The sequence below is a fragment of the Pocillopora verrucosa genome, chromosome 7 (genome assembly GCF_036669915.1).
Source record: "Pocillopora verrucosa isolate sample1 chromosome 7, ASM3666991v2, whole genome shotgun sequence".
Lineage (NCBI taxonomy): Eukaryota > Metazoa > Cnidaria > Anthozoa > Scleractinia > Pocilloporidae > Pocillopora > Pocillopora verrucosa.
Genome location: NC_089318.1, coordinates 11,320,262 through 11,332,714, shown reverse-complemented (window position 1 = coordinate 11,332,714; position 12,453 = coordinate 11,320,262). Strand labels below are relative to the sequence as shown.

Sequence of the window (12,453 nt, the reverse complement as noted above, 5' to 3'; positions counted from 1 at the left end):
CAACTCTTCAATTCCCTACCCTTTGATATACCTGAAGCCAGATAAAGGTACCCTTTAGGGGCTGAGTCTCCCTGTAACTATCTATAAGCCATCAGGGAATCTGCTTTAAAAAGCTGTAATTTTAGGAGTCCGGTGAAGGCTTCTAAATTTACCTTTTTGCTGCTACAATCACTAATATAAAATGTTAGAATAATGAAAGGAAAAGAAACACGCAAATAAACAAAGGCTATTGAATTTGCGACCGTCACGGCTACTTAATTATTGAAAAAGTCAAAACAAAAAAAAAAAGAAAAGTGCTTACAAAGTGCTTTAATTGAAGTGTCAGATTGGACCGCCATTTTAGAGCTGGTCTGTTTGGTTGAAAAAGATGAAAAATGATGTATACATACCTGAACCAACTGGAATAAAAACTCCCAGTTTCTTCCATATCAAATAACAAGCACTTTTGCCAAGTCCTCTTTCTGCCTTTGCGTTTTTTGGGCTTGTCCGCCGTGCTTCGAGATTGGCGGAGGAACTCAGCACAGATTCGATCCTCGACGCCACCCAATACCAAGGGATGAGCGGTGCCGAGGACAAATCGTTAATTCCGAAAGGTCTAACTCCGAAGAAAAGGATGTAGATACTCTTCCCAAAATAAGTTCGATTTCGGTTTCTACGTTAGTTATTGACAAGGAAGACTTATGACCCGCGATGTCTCTTTTGCAGTTCAGAAATGGAATAACCTCAGTTGATCTGCTCCTATCTCTGGGGTCATAAGAGCAAGAACCGCCGACTAAGGAGCTAAAAGAGCACTTAACGTCCCTGATGACACAAAACTGGCAAAACAAATTCACCCCAACTTCGCTAATTAAATATTTTCTCCTTGCATTTAATTGACTAATTCAATTTACTACGGCTAGTAAACTACTTCGAGCTTTAGCCAACTCTGTCATTTCTTCAACAAATAATAGAAATGAATCCTCACAATTGAAGAAAATATCAATTTGAAAAAGCATCTATGATTTTTGTCTTTCTGTTCCGATTCTTCTGAAACCAAAGGAAGTGGAAAAAACAAGTATAAAAGTTAAACAGGTTAGCCGAGAGCTAATCAAATTACATCCTAATATTTATCAGGAAAACATCTTACACTGAAAAGGAAAACTTCCACCTTAACAATGAGAAAAAATAACCTCTCTTTGGCCGATTACCTTTTTTTCAATAAAAAGGGACGAAAAGCTCACACCAGAATCGTTTTCAGTACGCTTTCGTGTATATTCCGGCCTGCTGTGTAAAAACACCGCTTGACGTTACGGTCACGCAACAAGAATTGTTTACTAAGCCGTTGTAAAAAATTTGAATGAATTACTGTCATTTCAAAACCTTCGCGTGAGGCACTGTAAAGAAAACCCATGCTGATTCTAGCATATTATCAAGGAAAACCTTAAATCCCTCTAATGACATAGTTAAAAGGAAAATCTGAATTATACCACATAGTGAAAAAAACATTTGAATTAAGGAGGTATTTGCGGGATTTTTCACGTTTGAAAATACAGAACTTTCCTGCGCGTTGTTTGCTATTTATGAACAACAATAAAGATTAGTCATATAGTTTCTGGGAAAGTACGGCACTCATTCTATCAAAATTCGGTGTCATGATCCTTTGAATCATTTTTCCTTGAAGACCAAAAGTCAGTTTAAAATATCAATTTCACACTTGCTTGCGGGACCTTTCGGGATCGTCGCGGGTCAAATTTGTTTTTCTCAGTTTTCTCAGAATTAAAGCGCTCCGGAAGAAAAAGAAATACATTAAATTTCTTCTATTCTTAGTAGCTTTTTATAGTCGGAAAATAAGCGAAATTCATTTTTCAACTCTTGCCACTCAATGGTCGATATTTCCTGACCGTCGCTCTTAAACAATCAAACATAAACTACAGAGCGCGCTTAGACCTAGCAACACACTCAAACGTAAACTACGGAGCGCGCTTAAACCTAGCAACAAACTGAAACGTAAACTACAGAGCGCGCTTAGACCCAACAAAACAATCAAACGTAAACTACAGAGCGCACTTAGACCTAGCAACACACTCAAACGTAAACTACGCAGCGCGCTTAGACCCAACAAAACAATCAAACGTAAACTACAGAGCGCGCTTAGACCTAACAACACACTCAAACGTAAACTACAGAGCGCGCTTAGACCCAACAAAACAATCAAACATAAACTACAGAGCGCACTTTGACCTAGCAAAACACTCAAACGTAAACTTCAGAGCACGCTTAGACCCAAAAAAACAATCAAACGTAAACTACAGAGCGCACTTTGACCTAACAAGACAGTCAAACATAAACTACAGAGCGCGCTTAGAACTAACAAAATAATAAAACGTAAACTACAGAGCACGCTTAGACCTAACAAGACAGTCAAACATAAACTACAGAGAGCGCTAAGACCTAACAAAATGATAAAACGTAAACTACAGAGCACGCTTAGACCTAACAAGACAGTCAAAGATAAACTACAGAGAGCGCTTAGACCTAACAAAATAATAAAACGTAAACTACAGAGCGCGCTTAGACCCAACAAAACAATCAAACATAAACTACAGAGCGCACTTAGATCTAGCAAAACACTCAAACGTAAACTACAGAGCACGCTTAGACCCAAAAAAAACAATCAAACGTAAACTACAGAGCGCACTTTGACCTAACAAGACAGTCAAACATAAACTACAGAGCGCGCTTCGAACTAACAAAATAATAAAACGTAAACTACAGAGCACGCTTAGACCTAACAAGACAGTCAAACATATACTACAGAGAGCGCTTAGAACTAACAAAATAATAAAACGTAAACTACAGAGCACGCTTAGACCTAACAAGACAGTCAAACATAAACTACAGAGAGCGCTTAGAACTAACAAAATAATAAAACGTAAACTACAGAGCACGCTTAGACCTAACAAGACAGTCAAACATAAACTACAGAGCGCGCTTAGAACTAACAAAATAATAAAACGTAAACTACAGAGCACGCTTAGACCTAGCAAAACAATCAAACATATACTACAGAGAGCGCTTAGAACTAACAAAACAATCAAACGTAAACTACAGAGTGCACTTTGACCTAACAAGACAGTCAAACATAAACTACAGAGTGCACTTTGACCTGGCAAGACAGTCAAACATAAACTACAGAGCGCACTTAGACCTAACAAAATAATAAAACGTAAACTACAGAGCACGCTTAGACCTAACAAGACAGTCAAACATGAACTACAGAGAGCGCTTAGAACTAACAAAATAATAAAACGTAAACTACAGAGGACGCTTAGACCTAACAAGACAGTCAAACATAAACTACAGAGAGCGCTTAGAACTAACAAAATAATAAAACGTAAACTACAGAGTGCACTTTGACCTAACAAAACAATCAAACTAAAACTACAGAGTGCACTTTGACCTAACAAGACAGTCAAACGTAAACTACAGAGTGCACTTTGACCTGGCAAGACAATCAAACATAAACTACAGAGCGCGCTTAGACCCAACAAAACAATCAAACATAAACTACAGAGCGCACTTAGACCTAGCAAAACACTCAAACGTAAACTACAGAGCACGCTTAGACCCAAAAAAACAATCAAACGTAAACTACAGAGCGCACTTTGACCTAACAAGACAGTCAAACATAAACTACAGAGCGCGCTTAGAATTAACAAAATAATAAAACGTAAACTACAGAGCACGCTTAGACCTAACAAGACAGTCAAACATAAACTACAGAGCACGCTTAGACCTAACAAGACAGTCAAACATAAACTACAGAGAGCGCTTAGAACTAACAAAATAATAAAACGTAAACTACAGAGCACGCTTAGACCTAACAAGACAGTCAAACATAAACTACAGAGCGCGCTTAGAACTAACAAAATAATAAAACGTAAACTACAGAGCACGCTTAGACCTAACAAAACAATCAAACATATACTACAGAGAGCGCTTAGAACTAACAAAACAATCAAACGTAAACTACAGAGTGCACTTTGACCTAACAAGACAGTCAAACATAAACTACAGAGTGCACTTTGACCTGGCAAGACAGTCAAACATAAACTACAGAGTGCACTTTGACCTAGCAAGACATTCAAACGTAAACTACAGAGCGCACTTAGACCTAACAAAACAATCAAACGTAAACTACGGAGTGCACTTTGACCTAACAAGACAGTCAAACATAAACTACAGAATGTACTTTGACCTAGCAAGACAGTCAAACATAAACTACAGAGTGCACTTTGACCTAGCAAGACATTCAAATGTAAACTACAGAGCGCACTTAGACCTAACAAACAGTCAAACATAAACTACAGAATGTACTTTGACCTAGCAAGACAGTCAAACATAAACTACAGAGTGCACTTTGACCTAGCAAGACATTCAAATGTAAACTACAGAGCGCACTTAGACCTAACAAACAGTCAAACATAAACTACAGAGTGCACTTTGACCTAGCAAGACATTCAAACGTAAACTACAGAGCGCACTTAGACCTAAAAAAACAATCAAACGTAAACTACGGAGTGCTCTTTGACCTAACAAGACAGTCAAACATAAATTACAGAGCGCGCTTAGACCTAACAAGTTAGTTGTCAAAACGTACTCGTAAAGCAATGAGGGAAAGGATAACGCACCGCTGAGGGATACAATTGGCATCGAAAGATTTTTATTCACGTTATACAAGTGAATAGAAACGTTCAAGCATTTTCCATGGTGTAATGTTTTTATTTCATACGTACTAAAATTTTTTTTTTTTACTGAAAGCCGCACACTTGTTGCCCTCCACTGTGAAGTACCATCGTTCATGTCTACGATTGGACGAACGATGTATTCTCACTCATTCGCTCAGTATGTATGAAATCAATTACGGTACTTTCAATGTTGGTTTTGAGAATCAGATACCGTATCAACACTTTTTTGAGCATAAATCTTTCAAAAAATCATGAATTATTATTATTTATCAGAACGATTGTCTGCCACAATCCTCAACCCTTAACAAAACGATCTATTTTTTTTGTGAAAGAACGTTTCCTGTCCATGTAGAACGTTTGAAGTAGTACCTTTCTGATCCCCAAACTCGATCAGATCAGAAGTCGTTCAGTTTAAAAGTTTCTTTTTCCTAAAAGCAACTGAAGTGGTTGCTTTAACAATTTTTTTAAGGGTTTAAGTAGTTCAGGAAATAAATAATTTTTATAACCTTCCATAGTTGCAAAAGTGCCCTAAAAGTGACTAAAGTGCCCTCCAAAGTTGCCAAAGTGCCCTTAAAAGTTACCAAAGTGCCTGTCACGTTACAGAAGTGCCCCTTTGTGTTACAAAAGTACCCTTTCCTCTAGCTCTCTCTCTCTTTCTCTCTCAAATGACTAGTTCTTCCGCAAAAATTGATTTTGAAGTTGTGAACTTTGTGCTACTAAATGTGTTTTTTAGGTAGATTGGCACACGGCCAGTTAACTTTTTCAATCCTTCTCAAAAAGTAACTGAGAAAGTTAAAACGAAAGGTATTTGAAGTTAACGGTTACATTAATCAGTGAAACTTTCGCGTTCATATAAAATTTGAATTCTCCAAAACAATTTGTTCGTGGTACAAAGTTGAGTGAAGTTTTGATTTCCACCCCAAATGCACTTTCGCTAACTCTTCGCAATTCTCATGAATTTGGACATCTACCGTACATTTCACAACAGAAACCGAAGTGATTCTATTACTAAAAGTCGCAATAAATCCGCGTGTCTAACAAGAAAAAGTGCCTCATTTGACTTCAGCTTTTCGGCGGAAGAAATAAAAAATTGCAGCAAACAAATAAAAACTCTCAAAACTTTAAAACACACATTTGAATTTACCTACAATAATTTTCGTTGCCTTTCATAACTGAACAGAGATAAATCTTCGAAAACTAATCGCCGTTGGGAATGAATAATACTTTCCGTGTAAGAGCACTAACTGTTTGTGAAGACAGCATCGTCGTGATAATATTTAACTCGAGTTTGATTGGCAAACCAGTACACTATTGCTGTTCATGCAAATTTGCACATGCATATTTTTTTTTTTTTTTTTGCTTTCTAGTGGACAGGTGTCAGGTTGTGACATAATCTTATAAAAATTGTTGCAAGGTTTTCATTGAACACTATAGTAAATCAATTCTACTATTACACAAATAAAAATGTTTAGGTGAAGCCTCTCTTTAATTCTGTTTTCTCAATGAATTGTTCAGTTCATGGAGAATCGTGCCGTTATTACAGCCCTGGATATTCGGGATTTTTTTCCAAGCATTTTTCTAAGTTAAAAAAAATAAAAATGTTTCTCACCATCCTACGTCAGTCTGTAATGAGAAAAAATGTGCCTGAGTTCTTACCGCTAAAGGCCTTAAGAAAAGGCGGTATCCAAGACCTCGGGAACAGTTTTTCCCAAACAAACCCCCAGTATTGACATATGAACTTCATAATTGGTCTTGCTCACCTTAGAGTTTCCGTGGCTCAGTGATAGAGCATTAGAGTGCGGAATCTGAGGTTCGATTCCTCATGGAGACTCATGGAATTTTTTTCTTTGTCCCACGCTCGTGACTAAACGAAAAAACATCTTCCACTGCGGTATTGACACGTTGTAACAAACGAACGAAACAAACTAAAATGTAGCACCTAAAAAGGGGATGTTATTTAGACACGAAATCAAGAAACAAAGGGCAAGAACTGAAACCGGTCTGAAAAAGGGGACCACACCTCTAGCAAGAATTGCCAGAATCCTCCGACCCCCATTTGGGAATTTTGTGCAAAAAAACTTTCATCATCTGATCACTGGTCTGCAGTGTCGGTAAGAAAGAGATTAAGTAAAAATATGTTTGGATTCTCTGAGACCAAATTTCGATTTTGGCTCTAATCGTGAGGTTTTATAAAGAAACATGTTGCAAAATAGAGGTCCCTGGACTGGTGAGGTGTAAAGATGTACGTCAAGTTGTTTTTTCCCACAACATGGGTTACTTTGAAATCAATCTCTAGATACATAATTTTCTAGAGAAACAGGATTGTTTCGTAACAAAGAAGCAAAACAGAAAAATGATGATGATCACACTGTATACAGATGCCTGTCTCTCATAACGTCACAAATCAGCTGCCTGTTTCTCTCCTATAAATGGACATACTTTTTCAAGTGGACATAATGTCTGCAGGAGACTAGCTTTTTCTGGCATATACATAACTGACTAAAATTCTCCTAACTCCCTTGTATTTGGATTGGGGTAAAAGGCAGACATTCTTTATAACCTAAACATCAAATAAATCATCACAACCAAAAAATATATGTGTTCATTTTAATTTTGTCATGTTCATGTGACAATTAAATATAACATTTTGCATTAACTAAAACATACTCTATTTCCCAAATGTGTTACATATTTCCCAAACATTTTGCATTTGTTTTACCAAGACCACCATTTACCTCATGATAATTGTTTGAATGCAGAAACATATTGTTAGACAATAAGTACACTACATAAATAAATAAAATCTGAATAAATAGGTACACAAATAAATAAATAGATAGATCATTGCAAAATAAATAAGCTTCTTCTATCACCAACTCAGACATACTATTTACAATGTCTTATTAAATTCAATTCATGATTTTCCCTCTAGTACCTGATAAACTATATTCTTCTTGGTACTAGACACTGAGATAACAGAAGAAGGGATAATAGAAGAAATAATCAAGTTTTAATAACTAAAGATAAAATCCTCTCATGCTATCACATTAATTTACATTGCTTTAGAGTAACAATCTCAAAGTGCCTGAGAAATGAGTTAACTGTCAGTGATAACATATTCCAATCGCAATTCCCCCACATGAGGATTCAAATGCTTTGAAGGCAATAAAAAGCTGATTCCAGAAGATGTAACTCACAAATGGTGAGTTATTTAGGCTAATAACATTCATTGATTAATGATCAATCAAACTGATAATTATCACATTTCAGAGGCACTTATAGACTTGTTTTATATTTAATTAATATAACATAGATTCCCACAATGACATAAAAATTGTCCTTAACAGTCCAATTACTGAATAGAGTAAAATGAAATAATGCACAATGACACTGGGAACTTTAAAATCAATAAAATCATTTAGAAATACAAATGATCTTAATCATGGATAACAATAATTATCTTTAAGAAATCATCAACTACTTTGACATGGAACTTGTTAGTTCTATGTTTGGGCTACCTCATTTGCTACATTTAATAAATTTACAACCCCACAATTAGATTGAGCAGAGGGATCAACATACTGAAATGGAGTTGTGCATATCACTTTGTCAGCACTTATGTTAACCATGAGTAATGGACATTTACCACTGCCAAAGGCCAGTACTTATCCCTAGGCTCAAAAGATGGAGCTATATCAGAGAAAGTTTTTGAAAACTACCTATATTACCATAATTTCAGTGAAAGCTATCATGATGCAACAAACTTGATTTATCCTTTGTTAGTTGCAGAAACTACCAGTACATAAATTTGTCCAAAACTTTTCCACAGTAAATACATTGATTGAAGATATTCAACTGCAGGATTAAAATTCAAATATAAGACCTTCAAATTACTATTTAAAGTGAAGAACATGAAAATTGTGCAAATTTAAGGTTTTTTCTATCAAACTTTTGCTTAAACCTTCAAAAACAACCAAAACTTTGGGAAGTGCAAAGAACAGCTGGATGGAGACATGAAAGACATAAAAACACATCTTTTGATCTTTTGATCATCATCATCTACATGAATTTTCCAAGGCATAAGAGAAGAAGAGCAGGTATCTCTTGTAATCACATACAATTTATAATTCTCACATTGTCTGAGTCTAAATCTAGTCACCACACCTTAGCAATACCTTTCAACTTTAGATGTTGGTTTTAACTTGTGAATCAAAATCTGTATTTTGTTATGACTGGAAAGGAATCTCCTATACTTTTTGCTCTCTAAACTGTTAGGTCTTATAAACCACTTCAAGTAACTCCTTCACTCTCAAAATCTGATTGGCAATTTTTCTTCTTGATTTTAATGTTCAGGGCTTAGAGCTCAACTTTCATCAAAGTCACTATTTGGTGATCCTAAATCCTAAAATTAACACAAGAAATAAATTAGAAGTTCACCAGTTCACTTTACGAAGTATTAATTGACTTGTAACACCATGACAATACACCCTGGTTTAATGATAACCAATTAACAGAAAACAATCATTTTTGAAGATGACACATCACCTCAAGGTTTTAGATTTGACTTACAAGGATAGAGACCTAATTTTTCACAAATTAAAATGATGAGAAATTAAGAAATGTTTGATGCAAATGCTAATCTGAGATCAACCTTTGACCATAAACAAAAAGTAATAAAAATGTTGCAACTTGCTACATGATTGTTTATCACTGCATGGTCTTTGGATTTGGAACTTTCCCAGAAAATTGGGCTGTCCTTGATTTTTTCCTAGTTGCCAAGTAATCACAACTTGGAGTGTTATGCTTACATTAAATTTTCAAAGAATTTTATGTACAAGTCATTCCCTGGAGAAAAAGCTTCAAATGTTGATTTTTTTTACTTTAATGACAAATTCCTAATTTAATGAAGGCATTCCTTGCTGTAGGAACAAGAAGAAACAAAATTTGTTGAAACTAAAAGGAGCACACCTAATATTCCTATATTTAATTGCAACCCTAAGGGTTCAGAAAGAAATCATGATTTGAAATGTTCTTTACAGTATCAGTTAGACTGAGCAGACCAGCCGACTATTGTTACATGATGAAATAATTATTTGTTGCTTTCATTTCCTAGTTTCTGGAATGCATCCAGACATGAGAATGAAAATATTGCAATCAATGTCACAGAAATTAAGGAACCAAATTGAAGCCCACCAAACCAAACCTAAAGCTTGAGAATTAGTTTTGATTTCATGACAAGTCCATTTCTTATATGATACATTATGGACACTCAAATATCATATGAAAGATTCAATATCACAACCAAAAACAATCCATCTATGGAGTAATATTGGATTAACTCTTTCTGAATGGCATATGAACTCCCTGCTCATGGGTTACATTACAAGGGGTTGGGATGAAAATTGAAACCAAAATAATGATCAAGATAACATCCCTTTTAGTGAAAGCCCTATCACAACCACAACTGAGACAACTTCAAAACAGAATGTAACATTGTTAAAGAAACCTTTGAAAGTAAACAAAGAACCACGCACTAGCAGAGAATGAGACAGGAGCTTCACCAAAACTAAGAAAGCTTGACAGATTGATAGCCTAAGGAAGAGATTTGCAAAGAAAATACACAACAACAATCTCAAATTGAGTGGCTCACTGAATCAATCTGATTATGAATGGAAACTGTTCAAGAACAGATGATGACACTTCAAGATTGTGTATAACCATTAACGTTTTGAAAGTGTAAGACCAAGTAAGCTCTTTTTCCAAAGACTACTGCAGACAATGGATATCAATAAATGATAAGTGAGATAGTCTGTGCATGTTATTATCATTGCATCTACAGGTAATCTCTTCAAAAACTAAATCAAAATTAGTGGGGCTATGCATCAATTACAGTACAGATTTTCATATGACAGAAAGAAAAATTGCATGTTAATAAAAGAACTCTGTTACAGTCACTAGTAATTGTTACTACTTAATGTAAGCAACATCACTATCAGGAGACTTACCATAATGCTATGATAAGTTGAGTGATTGCAATTGATCTTCAAACTCACTCTTCCTTGACAATTTCTTCAGTTGATCGCAATCTAATTTTGCCCCTTTGCAGTACTTCTCCTCTAAGCCACTAATTTCTGCCAGTTTCTTTTTAATCTTCCGAATCTGTTTTTCAATCTCACTTTTCTTTAAGTCATCCTGGGAGGAATGAAGATTCACCGACCTGCTACCTCCAGAAACTTCTGACTCCTGTTTGGCAGGGACTTCACCAATATCTACAAAATGTTCTTGGATATCACCATCTTCAATAGGGTTCTCCTCGAAGTGGACATCTTTTTTACTGACCTTAGAAAGTAATAATGGCTTACTTTGATCATTACACCCACTTTTATGAATAAAAAGAGAGAGATTGGAAGGTTATCATTAGTTTCAGTGTTATTTACCTTGTTCAGATGATGGCCTTCTCCCAAGCTAATCTCTGGTTGGTTGAAATTATTCAATAAGTTCTCAGTGTGGATTTCATAATTATTGGAGTCATGGTTTTTGTGATTGCTGTGACGAAATGAATTGTTGAAATTTCTGCGTCTGGAGAGGGATCGATAATAGCTGGGCCTGGCTGCTGGATAAACACAATAGTCATACCCCTGACCTGGTGACTGTAGGGACCCTGGTCCACCAGTTTGGTCATGAAACCCATATGAGCATGTGAACGAAGCCTGACCTGTTGATACTGCAGGAATCATATTGTACATGTTGGAGAAGGACAAAAAAGTTTGTGGTACTCCAGTGGACTGGTAGCCATTGGGGTTTTGAAACTGAGGAGCAAATTGGTACTCTAGAGGCCACTGTTGTAAGGCAAATGGATAACTTGTGAATTGGCATTTGGTATCGTACACCTGGCCATTTGAAGGTTTGCCAATCGACTTAAGAAAATCCTCTTTAAGGTCTTCACTCGGTATGTATTTTGTATAGTCAAATCGCTCTTCTTTAGGGATCCTTTCACCGTTTCCCAAACAACCATTAGTTTCAGGGACAAGTGTCTCACTTTCTGATTGTGGTGATCGCTGTTCAATTGATTTCCTGCCGTCGATCGAGTTCAATCCCTCTTCGGATGATACTACAGTTTGTTCACTCATACTCAAACAGTCTTCGTTCAGTCTTTTCTCTGGTTGTTGGTCATTCCCGTTTGACTCTATTTCTGGATCATTGTGGGAATTTTTTCCACTTTCATCTGCTTCGCTAGCGAAAGAATTGTAATTTCGTATGCCGCCTACTACTTCTAGCCCACTCTCGCATCCGGTCTCGGTTGCTTCGCATGACGTACACTTGAGGGAAGTTGCCGACGAAAAACTTTCAAATACTTGGTTTTTCTGAGTTTTCCCATCAGTATCACCCTTTTCTCGCTGCATTTTACAACTTTCTGACTGAAAGGGATTTAGAGATTCTTTATGGTCCACTTCTTCAGCAAAACTTTCATGCTTTGCGTTCAATGGACATATGGCCTTTTCACCGATAGGGATTTCTCCTTTACACTTATTCATACAACGTCCCATTAGCGCGGCTGTTTCCTTTTGAGAGGAGTCGCACGAATGGAAACTGGCTTGGTGCGAGTTCTCGAGGTTTTGACCGCTTTCGGACATGATCTTTCTTCGGTCAATGTCCCAGGTAGCCAAACCTCGAAAGACTTAGTCAGCTGTTCTCTAACACAATCACTCAAACTCTGACTTGGTAA

At 36.4% G+C, this 12,453-nt stretch overlaps 1 protein-coding gene across 2 annotated transcripts; it reads right to left on the bottom strand.

Moving 5' to 3' along the window:
* Window positions 1-7,333: 7,333 nt before the first annotated feature.
* Window positions 7,334-12,453, bottom strand: LOC131792947 (uncharacterized). 2 transcript variants are annotated; one of them, XM_059110361.2, is made up of 3 exons: window positions 11,165-12,453; window positions 10,733-11,066; window positions 7,334-9,129 (listed from the first exon to the last, which is right to left on the bottom strand). In XM_059110361.2, exons 1-2 carry the CDS (start codon window positions 12,359-12,361, stop codon window positions 10,740-10,742), a joined length of 1,524 nt encoding a protein of 507 aa, XP_058966344.2. In that variant the 5' UTR covers window positions 12,362-12,453; the 3' UTR covers window positions 7,334-9,129; window positions 10,733-10,739. The 2 variants fall into 2 exon arrangements, with proteins under 2 accessions (XP_058966344.2, XP_058966343.2); XM_059110360.2 differs by having other exon boundaries at window positions 7,334-11,066.

Coding starts and splice junctions, on each gene's coding strand:
- LOC131792947 (XM_059110360.2), bottom strand. CDS start 12,361: ATGTCCGAAAGCGGTCAAAACCTCGAGAACTCGCACCAAGCCAGTTTC. Junction 11,067..11,164: donor AAGGCCATCATCTGAACAAG/GTAAATAACACT, acceptor TTACTTTCTAAG/GTCAGTAAAAAAGATGTCCA.